Raw genomic sequence first — 20,000 nt, 5'->3', positions numbered from 1 at the left:
AAATAAGAATTAGCATGTCACTAAACATGAAGTACACGTTTGTGTACTTATGGACTAAGTACATCATATCGAAAGATGATTCTTAGTTTTTATTCTAATTAGGGTCCAAAAAACCCTAATAGCAAAGAGAAATAAAAAAAAGCATGTAAACAAACAGCTCGGGCCTTATTTAATATATTTTCTGTAGGACAAACATGACAAATCCTTCCTAATTGTTAGAATTCCCACTCTATATGAAACATCATTCACCGATGAGACTATTTTGCAAGCACCATTTTGTCCTACTAATTTCAGCGATCCTTGAACTCATCGTAATTTGTCTACACGTACAACTTTCTCCGACATTGCCACAGAAAGACATGTTTTATGCCACTCCTTTGTCCACCAAACTTTTTATACTGTGCGTGAATGCACAAAGGTGAGCTTTGTTGATGTTTTTGACTTGTTGGAGTGCTAATCAGGCATATTTGCTGCAAGCTAATCCATGCTAGCATGCTATATAGGCTAGCTGTATGTACATATTGCATCATTATGCCTCACTTGTAGGTATATTTATGCTCATTTACTTTCCTTTGCTTATTTAATTTATATGTGCATGTCTCATGACACATTATCTGTATGTAATATTGGCTGCATTTCAGTTGTTTGTGTGCCATGTTGTTCCAGACCACAGCAAACGTTACCCAGCGTGCAAAGATTGTAATACATCCTTTAGAACGAGGGTCCCCAACATTTTTTTCCACCAGGGACCGGTTTAATGTATGCATTATTTTCACAGACCAGCCGGCTTTTCACATGTGGCAGATAAAAACAGCAAAAAAAATGAGCATGAAAAATCAAGTCACTATAACGCTAACGTGTACTATATATATACCAGTGTTTGGAGCGCCCCCTAGAATGTAATATATGTCTTTTACCAGCCGTGGTCCGCATAGGCCACAGCGGTACTTAGTTGTAATACACTTTTCTACCACTTGTGGCAGTAATGACAATATAAAACCAGAGTGAAATTCATAGAGAAAATTCTTAAGCGCAAAAATTATGACTAACGTGGTATTTTCATTTGCACTTTAATTTTATTGACAGTTTAGTTTAAAAAAAACTATTATTACTATTTATTATTAATTTATTTTATTTATTTTAGCAGAACTTAATACCATACCATACCAACTTTATTTATAAAGCCCTTTAAAAACAACCACAGTTGAAAAACAAAGGGCTGTACACCACAAAGAAATAAAGGCAAAGGACAGACTAAAAAAATAAAATTTAAAACAGAAGTAAAATACACATTAAAAAAGCAAATACAAAATTACCCTAAGAACAATTTGTTAGATAAAAAGCAGTTAAAATAATGTATATTGTATGTCAATTTATTTTGTCTAATCAGTCTGACCTAAACCTAAGGTTTATTTGTTACATTCATAATTTAATCTTTGTGATTTACCAGCCGTGGTCCGCATAGGCCACAGCGGTACTTAGTCGTAATACACTTTTCTACCACTTGTGGCAGTAATGACAATATAAAACAACCAGAGTGAAATTCATAGAGAAATTTCTTAAGCGCAAAAATTATGACTAACGTGGTATTTTCATTTGCATTTTAATTTTTTTGACAGTTTAGTTAAAAAAACTATTATTAGATTAATAATTTAATCTTTGTGATTTACCAGCCGTGGTCCGCATAGGCCGCAGCGGTACTTAGTCGTAGTACACTTTTCTACCACTTGTGGCAGTAATGACAATATAAAACAACAAGAGTGAAAATCATAGAGAAATTTCTTAAGCGCAAAAGTTATGACTAACGTGGTATTTTCATTTGCACTTTAATTTTATTGACAGTTTAATTTAAAAAAAACTATTATTACTATTCATTATTAATTTAGTTTATTTTAGCAGAACATAATGTATATTGTATGTAAATTTATTTTTTCTAATCAGTCCGACCTAAGCCTAAGGTTTATTTGTTACATTAATAATTTAATCTTTGTGATTTACCAGCCATTGTTTGCATAGGCCACAGCGGTACTTAGTCGTAATACACTTTTCTACCACTTGTGGCAGTAATGACAATATAAAACAACCAGAGTGAAATTCATAAGAGAAATTTCTTAAGCGCAAAAATTATGACTAAAGTGGTACTTTCATTTGCACTTTAATTTTATTGACAGTTTAGTTAAAAAAAAACTATTATTACTATTTATTATTAATTTATTTGATTTATTTTAGCAGAACATAATGTATTTTGTCTAATCAGTCTGACCTAAGCCTAAGGTTTATTTGTTAAATTAATAATTTAATCTTTGTGATTTACCAGCCGTGGTCCGCATAGGCCACAGCGGTACTTAGTCGTAATACACTTTTCTACCACTTGTGGCAGTAATGACAATATAAAACAACCAGAGTGAAATTCATAGAGAAATTTCTTAAGCGCAAAAATTATGACTAACGTGGTATTTTCATTTGCATTTTAATTTTTTTGACAGTTTAGTTTAAAAAACTATTATTAGATTAATAATTTAATCTTTGTGATTTACCAGCCGTGGTTTGCATAGGCCACAGCGGTACTTAGTCGTAGTACACTTTTCTACCACTTGGGGCAATAATGACAATATAAAACAACCAGAGTGAAATTCATAGAGAAATTTCTTAAGCGCAAAAGTTATGACTAACGTGGTATTTTCATTTGCACTTTAATTTTATTGACAGTTTAATTAAAAAAAAACTATTATTACTATTTATTATTAATTTAGTTTATTTTAGCAGAACATAATGTATATTGTATGTAAATTTATTTTATCTAATCAGTCTGACCTAAGCCAAAAGTTTGTTAAATTAATAATTTAATCTTTGTGATTTACCAGCCGTGGTCCGCATAGGCCACATCGGTACTTAGTCGTAATACACTTTTCTACCACTTGTGGCAGTAATGACAATATAAAACAACCAGAGTGAAATTCATAGAGAAATTTCTTAAGCGCAAAAATTATGACTCAAGTGGTACTTTCATTTGCACTTTAATTTTATTGACAGTTTAGTTAAAAAAAAACTATTATTACTATTTATTATTAATTTAGTTTATTTAATTTAGCAGAACATAATGTATTTTGTCTAATCAGTCTGACCTAAACCTAAGGTTTATTTGTTAAATTAATAATTTAATCTTTGTGATTTACCAGCCGTGGTCCGCATAGGCCACAGCGGTACTTAGTCGTAATACACTTTTCTACCACTTGTGGCAGTAATGACAATATAAAACAACCAGAGTGAAATTCATAGAGAAATTTCTTAAGCGCAAAAATTATGACTCAAGTGGTACTTTCATTTGCATTTTAATTTTTTTGACAGTTTAGTTAAAAAAAACTATTATTAGATTAATAATTTAATCTTTGTGATTTACCAGCCGTGGTCCGCATAGGCCACAGCGGTACTTAGTCGTAATACACTTTTCTACCACTTGGGGCAATAATGACAATATAAAACAACCAGAGTGAAATTCATAAGAGAAATTTCTTAAGCGCAAAAATTATGACTAAAGTGGTATTTTCATTTGCACTTTAATTTTATTGACAGTTTAGTTAAAAAACTATTATTACTATTTATTATTAATTTTGTTAAAATATTTTTATTATTAATTTAGTTTATTTATTTTAGCAGAACATTATGTATATTGTATGTACATTTATTTTTTCTAATCAGTCCGACCTAAGCCTAAGGTTTATTTGTCAAATTAATAATTTAATCTTTGTTAGTTAGTTAATTATTTCTTCGGTCAGTGGTCAACAAAATAAACAAACAGTTGTACATTCATCAATTGAAAATGTTGCAGACCGAAAGGGTTTAGGCTGAAGTTGAACACTTACTGCGCCTAACCCTATAAACAATGTCAAATACAAGATGAGTTTCCAAAAGGTATAAAATGTCCTTTGCACAACATATTATAAATACACAAATGTTCAATTACATACACAGTAAAGACACGTGAAATATAACTTATAGAAGGCTTTTCATTTGTTGCGGCTCCAGACAGATATTTTTTTGTGTATTTTTGTTCCAATATGGCTCTTTCAACATTTTGGGTTGCCGACCCCCGACTTAACCGTGACCTGCTTGTTATACGGTCGTAACGTGGCTTTATCTACACTTCTGTTGCACACATTTATGACAAATTATGACATTGTCAGCAAGTTTTGAGCAAATAAATGTGGTGCATTCAAGTAACACATTTAAAAAAATGTTCCTGGATGACATTCTGACAATAAAATTGCAACTGTTTCCAAATATTAGAGTCTTTTTTTTGTCAGGTATTTTTAATAATAAGCTGGGATTCATCCAAATTCCAAAGTGCGATTAATCGGACTAAGAAAAATGAATCATTTGACAGCACTAATAAAATACACCATGAAAGTGAAGGTGTACTTCATGTTGTTGATGGTCTCAATTGTAGTTAGTTACACGTTCAACTACTGACATTTTAATTGCTAACACGGATATGAGGTATTTTGCAACTTTTTAAGATGTTTTGTAAACATCTAAACCTGTGTAGCATGCTAATGTATTAACAATTTACATATGTCAACCAAACAACAAAATACTTTGAGGCGTAAACCTGTAAAATGTCCTCAAAAGCTAGCATGTTAACATTAGCATACTAGCAAAAGAGTTAAATAACAAAACAGATAATTGTATATTTGCAAAATGAGCTCAAATAGCCAACATGCTAACAGTTACAATGTAAAAATATTGGAAATATTGTCAAGTTTGCTCCAAAACTACCATGTTAACATTAGCATGCTAGTAAGAGAGTCAAATAACAAAACACATGACTGTACATCTGCAAAATGAGCTCAAATAGCCAACATGCTAACAGTTAAAATGTCAAAATATTGGAAATATTGTCAAGTTTGCTCAAAAACTAGCATGTTAACATTAGCATGCTAGCAAGAGAGTCAAATGACAAAACATATAATTGTATATCTGCAAAATGAGCTCAAATAGCCAACATGCTAACATGGAAAATGTCAAAATATTGGAAATATTGTCAAGTTTGCTCAAAAACTAGCATGTAAACATTAGCATGCTAGCAAGAGAGTCAAATAAAACATATATTTGTATATCTGCAAAATGAGCTCAAATAGCCAACATGCTAACAGTTAAAATGTCAAAATATTGGAAATATTGTCAAGTTTGCTCCAAAACTAGCATGTTAACATTAGCATGCTAGCTAGAGAGTCAAATAACAAGACTGTACATCTGCAAAATGAGCTCAAATAGCCAACATGCTAACAGTTAACAGGGAAAATGTCAAAATATTGGAAATATTGTCAAGTTTGCTCCAAAACTACCATGTTAACATTAGCATGCTAGCAATAGAGTCAAATAAGACTGTACATCTGCAAAATGAGCTCAAATAGCCAACATGCTAACAGTTACAATGTAAAAATATTGGAAATAGTCAATTTTGCTCAAAAAACTAGCATGTTAACATTAGCATGCTAGCAAGAGAGTCACATACCAAAACATGACTGTACATCTGCAAAATGAGCTCAAATAGCCAACATGCTAACAGTTAAAATGTCAAAATATTGGAAATATTGTCAAGTTTGCTCAAAAACTAGCATGTAAACATTAGCATGCTAGCAAGAGAGTCAGATAACAAAACATATAATTGTATATCTGCAAAATGAGCTCAAATAGCCAACATGCTAACAGGGAAAATGTCAAAATATTGGAAATATTGTCAAGTTTGCTCAAAAACTAGCATGTGAACATTAGCATGCTAGCAAGAGAGTCAAATAACAAAACATATAATTGTATATCTGCAAAATGAGCTCAAATAGCCAACATGCTAACAGTTAAAATGTCAAAATATTGGAAATATTGTCAAGTTTGCTCCAAAACTACCATGTTAACATTAGCATGCTAGCAAGAGAGTCAAATAACAAGACTTTACATCTGCAAAATGAGCTCAAATAGCCAACATGCTAACAGTTACAACGTAAAAATATTGGAAATAGTCAATTTTGCTCAAAAACTAGCATGTTAACATTAGCATGCTAGCAAGAGAGTCAAATACCAAAACATGACTGTACATCTGCAAAATGAGCTCAAATAGCCAACATGCTAACAGTTAAAATGTCAAAATATTGGAAATATTGTCAAGTTTGCTCAAAAACTAGCATGTTAACATTAGCATGCTAGCAAGAGAGTCAAATAACAAAACATATAATTGTATATCTGCAAAATGAGCTCAAATAGCCAACATGCTAACAGGGAAAATGTCAAAATATTGGAAATATTGTCAAGTTTGCTCAAAAACTAGCATGTAAACATTAGCATGCTAGCAAGAGAGTCAAATAACAAAACATACTTGGCTCCAGCGCCCCCTGCGATCCCGAAAGGGACAAGCGGTAGAAAATGGATGGATGACTGTACATCTGCAAAATGAGCTCAAATAGCTAACATGCTAACAGTGAACGGGTGAAATGTCAAAAATATTTGCGGTGTGGAGCTGCAAAATGAGCTGAAAAGCTGCGATGAGCAAGTTGGGACTTTAGAAAACACTTAAAAGTGAAGTGAATTATATTTATATAGCGCTTTTCTCTAGTGACTCAAAGCACTTTTACATGGTGAAACCCAATATCTAAGTTACATTTCAAGCAGTGTGGGTGGCACTGGGAGCAGGTGGGTAAAGTGTCTTGCCCAAGGACGGCGGAAGCGGGAATCGAACCCGGAACCCTCAAACTGCTGGCCACGTCCACTCTACCAACTGAGCAATGCCGCAGTGACACATTTAAAGAACGTTCCAGGTGACATTCCGATGATAAAATTCCAATAGTTTCCAAATGTTAGGCTCCTTTTTTTAAAAGTCCTGCGATGAGGTGGCGACTTGTCCAGGGTGTACCCCGCCTTTCGGCCCGAATGCAGCTGAGAGAGGCTCCAGCACCCCCCCCCAAAAAGAACAAGCGGTAGAAAATGGATGGAACTAGAACTAGCACGCATATATCTATCATATATCTTTTTTTTTTTTTTAAAAGAAGGGTTTCCAAGCTTTTTAAAAGTATCCACAGTCTGTGGTGCCCTCAGGTGGTCAGGGAGAGCGTTCCACGGGTCTCCCATTGTTCAAAGCTTTGTCCCTGAAGGTTGGAGGAGGTCAGTCTGTCCGGAGCGGAGGATTTGGGGGTGAGCAGTTCTTTGAGGTAGAGGGGGGGAATTTCCATGGAATGCAGCTGAGATAGGCTCCAGCGACCCCACCCCCACCCCAAAAGGGACAAGCGGTAGAAAATGGATGGATGGATGGAACTAGAACTAGCACGCATATATCTAAAAAAAAAAATACTTTTTTTTTTTTTAAAAGAAGGTTTTCTAAGCCTTTTTTTTTTAAAGCATCCACAGTCTGTGGTGCCCTCAGGTGGTCAGGGAGAGCGTTCCACGGGTCTCCCATTGTTCGTAGCTTTGTCCTCGGAGGTTGGAGGAGGTCAGTCTGTCCGGAGCGGAGGTGTCGCGTGGAGGATTTGGGGGTGAGCAGTTCTTTGAGGTAGAGGGGGGGCATTTCCATGGAATGCAGCTGAGATAGGCTCCCCCGCCACCCCAAAAGGGACAAGCGGTAGAAAATGGATGGATGGACGGAACTCGAACTAGCACGCATATATCTTAAAAAAAAAAAAAAAAAAAAAAAGGCTTTTTTTTAAAAAAGGGTTTCCAAGCCTTTTTTAAAAAGTATCCAGTCTGTTGTGCCCTCAGGTGGTCAGGGAGAGCGTTCCACAGGTCTCACATTGTTCATAGCTTTGTTGTCCCAAAAGGGACAAGCGGTAGAAAATGGAAGGATGGATGTAACTCCAACTAGCACGCATATATCTAAAAAAAAACCCGCTTTTTTTTTAAAAGAAGGGTTTCTAAGCCTTTTTTAAAAAGCATCCACAGTCTGTGGTGCCCTCAGGTGGTCAGGGCCACCCCAAAAGGGACAAGCGTTAGAAAATGGATGGATGGATGGGAATTAGAACTAGCACGCATATATCTAAAAAAAAAGCCTTTTTTTTTTTAAAAGAAGGGTTTTTTAGCCTTTTTTTAAAAGCATCCACAGCCTGTGGTGCCCTCAGGTGGTCAGGGCCACCCCAAAAGGGACAAGCAGTAGAAAATGGAAGGATGGATGTAACTCCACCTAGCACGCATATATCTAAAAAAAAAAACGCTTTTTTTTTTAAAAAGAAGGGTTTCTAAGCCTTTTAAAAAGCATCCACAGTCAGTGGTGCCCTCAGGTGGTCAGGGCCACCCCAAAAGGGACAAGCGGTAGAAAATGGAAGGATGGATGTAACTCCAACTAACACGCATATATCTAAAAAAAAACCCGCTTTTTTTTGAAAAAGAAGGGTTTCTAAGCCTTTTTTTTAAAAGCATCCACAGTCTGTGGTGCCCTCAGGTGGTCAGGGCCACCCCAAAAGGGACAAGCGGTAGAAAATGGAAGGATGGATGTAACTCCACCTAGCACGCATATATCTAAAAAAAACCCGCTTTTTTTTAAAAAGAAGGGTTTCTAAGCCTTTTAAAAAGCATCCACAGTCTGTGGTGCCCTCAGGTGGTCAGGGAGAGCGTTCCACGGGTCTCCCATTGTTCGTAGCTTTGTCCTCGGAGGTCAGTCTGTCCGGAGTGGAGGTGTCGCGTGGAGGATTTGGGGGTGAGCAGTTCTTTGAGGTAGATGGGGGGCATTTTCATGGAATGCAGCTGAGAGGCTCCACCACCCCAAAAGGGACAAGCGGTAGAAAGTAGATGGATGGACGGAACTCGAACTAGCACGCAAATATCTAAAAAAATAAAAAAATAAAAAAAAGGCTTTTTTTAAAAAGGGTTTCCAAGCCTTTTTAAAAAAGTATCCAGTCTGTTGTGCCCTCAGGTGGTCAGGGAGAGTGTTCCACAGGTCTCCCATTGTTCATAGCTTTGTTGTCCCAAAAGGGACAAGCGGTAGAAAATGGAAAGATGGATGTAACTCCAACTAGCACGCATATATCTAAAAAAAACCCCCGCTTTTTTTAAAAAGAAGGGTTTCTAAGCCTTTTTAAAAAAAAAGCATCCACAGTCTGTGGTGCCCTCAGGTGGTCAGGGCCACCCCCAAAAGGGACAAGCGGTAGAAAATGGATGGATGGATGGAACTAGAACTAGAACTTTTTTTTAAAAAAAAGAAGGGTTTCTAAGTCTTTTTAAAAAAAAGCATCCACAGTCTGTGGTGCCCTCAGGTGGTCAGGGCCACCCCAAAAGGGACAAGCGGTAGAAAATGGATGGATGGATGGAACTAGAACTAGAACTTTTTTTTAAAAAAGAAGGGTTTCTAAGTCTTTTTAAAAAAAAGCATCCACAGTCTGTGGTGCCCTCAGGTGGTCAGGGCCACCCCAAAAGGGACAAGCGGTAGAAAATGGATGGATGGAATGTAAGTTCTGCATGTGATTATTCATGATTGCTCAATAAAAACAGGTGCAGGTGTTCATGTTGAGTCCACTAGTCATAACGAGCAGGTCTTACACTGAAAGTACTCCCCAAGTCATGCTGGGCTCGGGTCCTCCAGCAGGTCCTCCATGAAGGCGATGTAGACCATGGCCAGCCGCAGGGTCTCGATGCGGGACAACCTCTTCTCGTAGGCGAACGTGGGCACTTTCTTCCTGAGGGCGTCGAAGGCCTCGTTCAGGCTGAACATCCGCTTCCTCTCCCGCACGTTGGCCGCCTGCCGCTGCACCACCGTGACGGTCCTCCTGCGCTTGGACCTGCCGGGGCCCGGGCTCCCGTCCTCCGGGCTCGCCGGACTCTCCTCCGCCCGCTCCGTGGCGCGGCCGACGTGGTTCACCAGTCGGATGAAGGTGGAGTCCAGGGTCTGCATCCTGGAGGTCCTGGCCGTCCTTTAAAGCGCGCTCAGGAGAGCATCTCTTTAGTCCCAATCCGGATGGAGCGCGACAGGGGCCAGATCCTCCTTGGCCAAGGTCCAGAGGCCCTTCCTGCGGTTTCAATAAGCGCCGTGCAAGTGACACACAAAACATTTCCCTCAAGTGGCCCGAGCAGAACCTCTCCCAGTGACGCTTGTGAGGGGGCGGGAGGGTCCTGAGTCCCCGAGTCCCGAGTCCTGACAGGAGGGTCACACAGTCCTGTTTGCACTTTTCCCTTCTTCACTTTCAGCAAACACAACATTCCCTAGCAGCAAAAAGCTTTTCTGTTGCAAATGGGAGCAAATAGGTGTGAGTTCCCATGGCAGGGGGGGGGGGGGGGGGGGGGACTCTGGACCTGGGGGGTGGGTCTCAGTGCTGGCTCAGAAAGACCCCGTCAAGGTCCATGATGATGCTTCTGAGACTTTAGGAGTTGGGGGTTTTTTTTTGTGCTACACTGCAAAAACTAAAATCTAAGATGAAATATCTCAAATAAGGGTGATATTTGCCTATTTTCTGTCTGATAAGATAATTATTTTTATGTTAGAGTGTTTTACTTGTTTTAAGTGTTTTGGTCCTAAATGATGTCAGTAAGATATTACAGCTTGTTGCTGAGATGTGATGACCTATAGAATATCAACTGTTGTGTCATCAACACTCACAACTAGGGATGTCCGATAATGGCTTTTTGCCGATATTCCGATATTGTCCAACTCTTTAATTACCGATACCGATATCAACCGATATATGCAGTCGTGGAATTAACACATTATTATGCCTAATTTGGACAAGCATGTATGGTGAAGATAAGGTACTCTTTAAAAAAAATAACAAAATAAGATAACTAAATTAAAAACATTTTCTTGAATAAAAAAAGAAAGTAAAACAATATAAAAACAGTTACATAGAAACTAGTAATGAATGAAAATGTGTAAAATTAACTGTTAAAGGTTAGTACTATTAGTGGAGCAGCAGCACGCACAATCATGTGTGCTTACGGACTGTATCCCTTGCAGACTGTATTGATATTTATTGATATATAATGTAGGAACCAGAATATTGATAACAGAAAGAAATTGGGGGAGGGAGGTTTTTTTGGGTTGGTGCACTAATTGTAAGTGTATCTTGTGTTTTTTATGTTGATTTAATAAAAAAAACAAAAAAACAACAACAAAAAACGATACAGATAATAAAAAAAACGATACCGATAATTTCCGATATTACATTTTAACGCATTTATCCCTACTCACAAGTATAAAACTACTTTTTTGAAGGCCTACTGAAATTAAATTTTTCTTATTTAAACGGGGATAGCAGATCCATTCTGTGTCATACTTGATCATTTCGTGATATTGCCATATTTTTGCTGAAAGGATTTAGTATAGAACAACGACGATAAAGATCGCAACTTTTGGTGTCTGATAAAAAAAAGGCTTGCCTAGGGATGTCCGATAATATCGACCGGCCGATATTATCGGCCGATAAATGCGTTAAAATGTAATATCGGACATTATCGGTATCGGTTTTTTATTATCTGTATCGTTTTTTTGTTTGTTTGGTTTTTTTTGTTTTTTTTTTATTAAATCCACATAAAAAAACACAAGATACACTTACAATTAGTGCACCAACCCAAAAAACCTCCCTCCCCCATTTACACTCATTCACACAAAAGGGTTGTTTCTTTCTGTTATTAATATTTAGGTTCCTACATTATATACCAATATATATCAATACAGTCTGCAAGGGATACAGTCCGTAAGCACACATGATTGTGCGTGCTGCTGCTCCACTAATAGTACTAACCTTTAACAGTTAATTTTACTCATTTTCATTAATTACTAGTTTCTACGTAACTGTTTTTATATTGTTTTACTTTCTTTTTTATTCAAGAAAATGTTTTTAATTTAGTTATCTTATTTTATTTATTTTTAAAAAAAGTACCTTATCTTCACCATACCTGGTTGTCCAAATTAGGCATAATAATGTGTTAATTCCACGACTGCATATATCGGTTGATATCGGTATCGGTTGATATCTGTATCAGTAATTAAAGAGTTGGACAATATCGGAATATCAGATATCGGCAAAAAGCCATTATCGGACATCCCTACTCACAAGTATAAAACTACTTTTTTAAAGGCCTACTGAAATGACATTTTTCTTATTTAAACGGGGATAGCAGATCCATTCTATGTGTCATACTTGATCATTTCGTGATATTGCCATATTTTTGCTGAAAGGATTTAGTATAGAACGACGACGATAAAGATCGCAACTTTTGGTATCTGATAAAAAAAAAGGCTTGCCTAGGGATGTCCGATAATATCGGCCGATAAATGCGTTAAAATGTAACATCGGAAATTATCGGTATCGGTTTTTTATTATCTGTATCGTTTTTTTGTGTTTTTTTTTAAATCAACATAAAAAACACAAGATACACTTACAATTAGTGCACCAACCCAAAAAACCTCCCTCCCCCCATTTATTTCTGTTATTAATATTCTGGTTCCTACATTATATATCAATATATATCAATACAGTCTGCAAGGGATACAGTCCGTAAGCACACATGATTGTGCGTGCTGCTGCTCCACTAATAGTACTAACCTTTAACAGTTAATTTTACAAATTTTCCATTAATTACTAGTTTCTATGTAACTGTTTTTATATTGTTTTACTTTCTTTTTTATTCAAGAAAATGTTTTTAATTTATTTATCTTATTTTATTTGATTCATTTTTTTAAAAAAGTACCTTATCTTCACCATACCTGGTTGTCCAAATTAGGCATAATAATGTGTTAATTCCACGACTGTATATATCGGTTGATATCGGTATCGGTTGATATCGGTATCGGTTGATATCGGTATCAGTAATTAAAGAGTTGGACAATATCGGAATATCGGATATCGGCAAAAAGCCATTATCGGACATCCCTACTCACAAGTATAAAACTACTTGTTTAAAGGCCTACTGAAATGAAATTTTTCTTATTTAAACGGGGATAGCAGATCCATTCTATGTGTCATACTTGATCATTTCGCGATATTGCCATATTTTTGCTGAAAGGATTTAGTATAGAACGACGACGATAAAGATCGCAACTTTTGGTATCTGATAAAAAAAAGGCTTGCCTAGGGATGTCCGATAATATCGGCCGGCCGATATTATCGGCCGATAAATGCGTCAAAATGTAATATCGGAAATTATCGGTATCGTTTTTTTATTATCTGTATCGTTTTTTTTGTTTTTATTTTTTATTTTTATTAAATCAACATAAAAAACACAAGATACACTTACAATTAGTGCACCAACCCAAAAAACCTCCCTCCCCCCATTTCTTTCTGTTATCAATATTCTGGTTCCTACATTATATATCAATATATATCAATACAGTTTGCAAGGGATACAGTCCGTAAGCACACATGATTGTGCGTGCTGCTGCTCCACTAATAGTACTAACCTTTAACAGTTAATTTTACAAATTTTCCATTAATTAATAGTTTCTATGTAACTGTTTTTATATTGTTTTACTTTCTTTTTTATTCAAGAAATGTTTTTAAATTTATTTATCTTATTTTATTTGATTCATTTTTTTAAAAAGTACCTTATCTTCACCATACCTGGTTGTCCAAATTAGGCATAATAATGTGTTAATTCCACGACTGTATATATCGGTTGATATCGGTATCGGTAATTAAAGAGTTGGACAATATCGGCAAAAAGCCATTATCGGACATCCCTATTATTAAGTATATTAGGTATTTGGCCACCCATTAGAGATGTCCGATAATATGGGACTGCCGATATTATCGGCCGATTAATGCTTTAAAATGTAATATCGGAAATTATGGGTTATCGGTTTCAAAAAGTAAAATTTATGACTTTTTAAAACACCGCTGTGCACTGCAAAAAGTCAGTGTTCAAAAACAAGAAAAAATAAATTAAAAAATGAGGCGTATTTTACTTGAACTAAGCACAATTATCTGCCAATAGAACAAGAAAATTCGGTTTGTCGAGACTTTCCAAAACAAGTCAAATTAGCTAACCTCAATCAACCCAAAAAATACCTTAAAATAAGTATATTCTCACTAATAACAAGTGCACTTTTCTTGGTAGAAAAAAAAAAAGAGACATTTTTGCTCAATATGTTGAAAAATATTCTTAAATGAAGTAAATGCTAGTGCCATTATCTTGACATAATGATATGCGCTCGGCATTACATTTCTTGAAACCAGCAAACTTATACTAAAAACTAATTTATTGTTCTTAATGGAAAGGCAACAAGGCAACATCTTGTTACTCTCGGGGTCTCCTAGCCGCTCAGGCAAATCATATGCTCTAAAAATGCATTTTTCCATCGACAACATGACATCATCGCGCCAAGTGCGTGCTCTTTCAGTCAATTAGTGCGCATATATATATATATATATATATATATATATATATATATATATATATATATATATATATATATATATATATATATATATATATATATATATATATATATATATATATATATATATATATACAGTATATATACTTTTTTTTAATTGTAATTTTAAAGAATTTATCTGAATGTGCACAAACTATTTCTGTTCAAAATTGTTAGAAATGTCACATGTTAAATGTTTAAATATTAACTGTCAGTTTACTGTACTGTGCCAACTGTACTACTATATGAGTACGTATTTTCTATTGTTTCATTGAAAATAAAACAGCAAAGTCCATTTGGCTGTCATCTGTTTTAATTATGAGACACAATTGTGTCAAAGTCATGATTTTTTTTTTTTCATGCTTGAAATAAGAAATGATTACTTTAAAAAAGTAGTTTTATACTTGTGAGTTTTGATGACACAACAGTTGATATTCTAGTTTCAAGCATGTTTTACTCAATATAGGTCATCACATCTCAGCAACAAGCTGTAATATCTTACTGACATCATTTAGGACCAAAACACTTAAAACAAGTAAAACACTCTAACATAAAATCTGATTAGTGAGAAGAATTATCTTATCAGGCAGAAAATAAGCAAATATCACCCTTATTTGACATATTTCATCTTAGTTACATTTCACTTTTTGCAGTGTGCGGAGTGGTACACGGACGTAGGGAGAAGTACAGAGCGCCAATAAACCTTAAAGGCACTGCCTTTGCGTGCCGGCCCAGTCACATAATATCTACGGCTTTTCACACACACAAGTGAATGCAAGGCATACTTAGGTCAACAGCCATACAGGTCACACTGAGGGTTGCCGTATAAACAACTTTAACACTGTTACAAATATGCGCCACACTGTGAACCCACACCAAACAAGAATGACAAACACATTCCGACAACATAAACTCAACAGAACAAATACCCAGAACCCCTTGCAGCACTAACTCTTCCGGGACGCTACAACATACACCCCCCGCCCCCGCTACCACCAACCCCCCACCTCTACCCCGCCCACCTCAACCTCCTCATGGTCTCTCAGGGAGAGCATGTCCCAAATTCCAAGCTGCTGTTTTGAGGCATGTTAAAAAAAAAAATGCACTTTGTGACTTCAATAATAAATATGGCAGTGCCATGTTGGCATTTTTTTCCATAACGTGAGTTGATTTATTTTGGAAAAGCTTGTTACATTGTTTAATGCAGTGGTCCCCAACCTTTTTGCACTTGCGGACCGGTCAATGCCTGAAAATTTGTCCCATGGACCGGGGGGATTATTTTTTTATTTTTTTGTTTTTTTTTTGTCATAAAGAAATACAATCATGTGTGCTTACGGACTGTATCCCTGCAGATTGTATTGATTTGTATTGATATATAATGTATATATTGTGTTTTTTATGTTGATTCAATTAAATAAAAAATTTTTTTTTTTTTTAAATAAAAAATAATTTTATTTTTTTATTTTTTTAAACTTCTTGTGAGGCCGCGGCCCGGTAACAATCGGTCCACGGTGGTTGGGGACCGCTGGTTTAATGCATCCAGCGGGGCATCACAACAAAATCAGGCATAATAATGTGTTAATTCCACGACTGTATATATCGCTATTGGTTGATATCGGAATCGGTAATTAAGAGTTGGACAATATCGGAATATCGGTTATCGGCAAAAAAAAACGTGATTTCCAGCGTGGAACTGTCATAGGATGCCACCTGTGCAACAAATCCAGTATTGAAATGTCCTCGCCCCTAAATATTCCAGAGTCAACTTTATTATAAGAAAAGTGAAGAGTTTGGGAACAACAGCAACTCAGCCACCAAGTGGTAGGCCACGTAAACTGACAGAGAGGGGTCAGTGCAAAGACTTTCTGCACGGTCAGTTGCTACAGAGCTCCAAACCTCATTGTGACCTTCCAATTAGCCCACGTACAGTACGCAGAGAGCTTCATGGAATGGGTTTCCATGGCCGTGCAGCTGCATCTAAGCCATACATCACCAAGCGTGGGATACGGTGGTGTAAAGAACGTCGCCACTGGACTCTAGAGCAGTGGAGACGCCTTCTCTGGACTGACTAATCACACTTTTCCATCTGGCAATCTGACGGACCAGTCTGGGTTCGGAGGTTGTCAGGAGAACAGTACATTTCGGACTGCATTGTGCCCAGTGTGACATTTGGTGGAGGAGGAATTATGGTGCGGGGTTGGTTTTTCAGGAGTTGGGCTTGGCCCCTTAGTTCCAGTGACAGGAACTTTGAATGCTCCAGGATACCAAAACATTTTGGACAATTCAACTTCATATGTGAGTCAAGGCAGGTGGCCAAATACTTTTGGCAATATAGTGTACATATCCGGGAGGAAATAGATAATTTTGCATACATAAGCCGCATATATATATACCACCACTAGGGTACTAGTATAGTATGGTGGTACTAATGAATTAAAAAATGGTACTATACTCTGTTTGAAAAGTACCGTGCATGACGTCACGTCATAACATTGCTGGTTTTACAAGCAGAGGAGCATGTTTGGCAGCGCACACACACAGAGTACTTACAAGCAGACACAGTGTGTAGACATAAAAGGGAGAACGGACGCATTTTGGTGTAAAAAGTAAAGATAAAGGTGAAGTTATAACACTAACATCCATCCGCAGTCTGCAGTGTTTTAGCTACTTCTAAATCACTAACCCTCGTCTCCATGGCGACGAATAAAGTACGTTTCTTACAAGTAGCATTATCACTGGAGGACGTGGAATAGCTAAACATGCTTCACTACACACCGTAGGAGGATACAATAGCTGACCGGCGTCACTATGTAAACAAACGCCATGGGTGGATCTACACCTGACATCCACTGTAATGATACCAAGTACAATAGTGTATCTAGTCGATACTACTATGATTACATCGATATTTTTTATCGTCACAAATTATTTTTTCCTTTTTTGAAAATTCATATTATGTTTATAAACTCAGGAAATACGTCCCTGGACACATGAGGACTTTGAATATGACCAATGTATGATCCTGTAACTACTTGGTATCGGATCGATACCTAAATGTGTGGTATCATCCAAAACTAATGTAAAGTATCAAAGAAGAGAAGAATAAGTGATTATTACATTTTAACAGAAGTGTAGATAGAATATGTTGAAACAGAAAATAAGCAGATATTAACAGTAAATGAACAAGTAGATTAATAATCAATTTTTACAGTTTGTCCTTTATAATGTGTACAAAATAATAGGTGTATAAATGACACAATATGTTACTGCATACGTCAGCAGACTAATTAGGAGTCTTTGTTTGTTTACTTACTACTAAAAGACAAGTTGTCTAGTATGTTCACTATTTTATTTAAGGACTAAATTGCAATAATAAACAAGTTTAATGTACCCTAAGATTTTTTGATAAAATAAAGCCATTAATGCCATTTTTTGTGGTATCAAAAAGTATTGAAATACATTTTGGTATCAGGACAATCCTAACCACCACATTTTAGAAGAAATAGATAATTTGACATACATAAAGCTGCAGATATAAACCAGTACGAAAGGCTTTGTAAATGTTTATTTACGTACCTTAAATGTTCCCAAGCGGCGCCTGTCACGGAAGCTCGCTCTCCAATCAGCAGACAGACTCCATATCGCCACGGTGACGACTGGGCGAGTTTGTGAAACTGAAACAATACAAAAAGAGCGCAGTTGTAGGTGAATAATGCCAACACATTATTAACATGTTGGCATATTAGCACGAAAACACTGCAGACATCACACATGGGAGGGTTTAGTACGTATAAATTGCTTTAGTTACATTGTAAAATAGTAAGTCTGAATTGCTTTAGTTATATTGTAAAATAGTAAGTATAAATTGCTTTAGTTATATTGTAAAATAGTAAGTATAAATTGCTTTAGTTATATTGTAAAATAGTAAGTATAAATTGCTTTAGTTATATTGTAAAATAGTAAGTATAAATTGCTTTAGTTATATTGTAAAATAGTAAGTATGAATTGCTTTAGTTATATTGTAAAATAGTAAGTATGAATTGCTTTAGTTATATTGTAAAATAGTAAGTCTGAATTGCTTTAGTTATATTGTAAAATAGTAAGTATAAATTGCTTTAGTTATATTGTGAAATAGTAAGTATAAATTGCTTTAGTTATATTGTAAAATAGTAAGTATGAATTGCTTTAGTTATATTGTAAAATAGTAAGTATAAGTTGCTTTAGTTATATTGTAAAATAGTAAGTATACATTGCTTTAGTTATATTGTAAAATAGTAAGTATAAATTGCTTTAGTTATATTGTAAAATAGTAAGTATGAATTGCTTTAGTTATATTGTAAAATAGTAAGTCTGAATTGCTTTAGTTATATTGTAAAATAGTAAGTCTGAATTGCTTTAGTTATATTGTAAAATAGTAAGTATGAATTGCTTTAGTTATATTGTAAAATAGTAAGTATAAATTGCTTTAGTTATATTGTAAAATAGTAAGTATGAATTGCTTTAGTTATATTGTAAAATAGTAAGTATGAATTGCTTTAGTTATATTGCAAAATAGTAAGAATAAATTGCTTTAGTCATATTGTAAAATAGTAAGTATAAATTGCGTTAGTTATATTGTAATATAGTAAGTATAAATTGCTTTAGTTATATTGTAAAATAGTAAGTATAAATTGCTTTAGTTATATTGTAAAATAATAAGTATAAATTGCTTTAGTTATATTGTAAAATAGTAAGTATAAATTGCTTTAGTTATATTGTAATATAGTAAGTATAAATTGCTTTAGTTATATTGTAAAATAGTAAGTCTGAATTGCTTTAGTTATATTGTAAAATAGTAAGTATAAATTGCTTTAGTTATATTGTAAAATAGTAAGTATAAATTGCTTTGGTTATATTGTAAAATAGTAAGTATAAATTGTTTTAGTTATATTGTAAAATAGTAAGAATAAATTGCTTTAGTTATATTGTAAAACTTACAGAATGCGTGTAGGTAGCTTTGACTGCAAGATGCAGCAGACGAGGGGCAGATAGTGAGTAAAAATAATTTTCTTTAATGTAACAAAAGATAACACTCATGAGGGAGCGGGAAACACTCAGTTAGCTGCACTCTCCTTCTTTTGTTCTTTCGTTTCCTCCTAGTTAAGGCACAAGACTTCTTTAGTTGATCAATAGAGTCGTAGTAGTGCAAAACGATGATCTAAATAGGAGACCGGGTACGAGTGTGTCCCGGTTGCCAATCGAGGAAAGGAGATGGAGCCACTACTCAGAGGACAGACAGGAAGTGAAACTACAAAATAAGAGTACTGGAGATGAACTAAAACAACACACAAAAGGGGTGTGACACAAACATTGTTTGGAGAAATGAATGAAGAATCCTTTCTAACAGAAACACTATAGATGGATAGTAGACGACAAGGCGCTTATACTTCCGGTTCAAGGCACGAAACAGGAAGTACATTTTCAAACCGCAGCCCCCTACAGGGAGTGAACTCGTCCAAAAGATGGCGCCATAGCCCAAACAATAACACACCTTTTCAGTGTCTCTGTTATATGGAAAAATATTTGTTGAATACTAAACGATACGAGCGTTAGCGAAGAAAACACCATAAATTAGCCGCGCTGTTTTATAAGCCGCATGGTGCAAAGCGTAGGAAAAAAA

At 35.6% G+C, this 20,000-nt stretch overlaps 2 protein-coding genes across 4 annotated transcripts in view; both read right to left on the bottom strand.

Annotated features, from left to right (window-relative positions):
- Positions 1–20,000, bottom strand: part of LOC133635603 (twist-related protein-like) — a 44,737-nt gene that overhangs the window by 20,073 nt on the left and 4,664 nt on the right. For all 3 annotated transcript variants that reach the window (XR_009822086.1, XR_009822087.1, XR_009822085.1), the window contains exon 2: positions 17,918–18,015. The gene's annotated coding sequence lies outside the window, so the exon portion shown is untranslated. The remainder of the gene's footprint in view (positions 1–17,917; positions 18,016–20,000) is intronic.
- Positions 9,533–10,162, bottom strand: LOC133636403 (fer3-like protein). The gene has a single exon (XM_062030394.1). It carries the CDS (start codon positions 9,863–9,865, stop codon positions 9,533–9,535), a length of 333 nt encoding a protein of 110 aa, XP_061886378.1. The 5' UTR covers positions 9,866–10,162.

Source organism: Entelurus aequoreus, linkage group LG20, assembly GCF_033978785.1.
Source record: "Entelurus aequoreus isolate RoL-2023_Sb linkage group LG20, RoL_Eaeq_v1.1, whole genome shotgun sequence".
Lineage (NCBI taxonomy): Eukaryota > Metazoa > Chordata > Actinopteri > Syngnathiformes > Syngnathidae > Entelurus > Entelurus aequoreus.
This window is presented reverse-complemented; position numbering and strand designations above follow the sequence as displayed.

Bases quoted from the DNA above. Each gene is read 5' to 3' on its own strand.
- LOC133636403 (XM_062030394.1), bottom strand. From the start codon at position 9,865: ATGCAGACCCTGGACTCCACCTTCATCCGACTGGTGAACCACGTCGGC.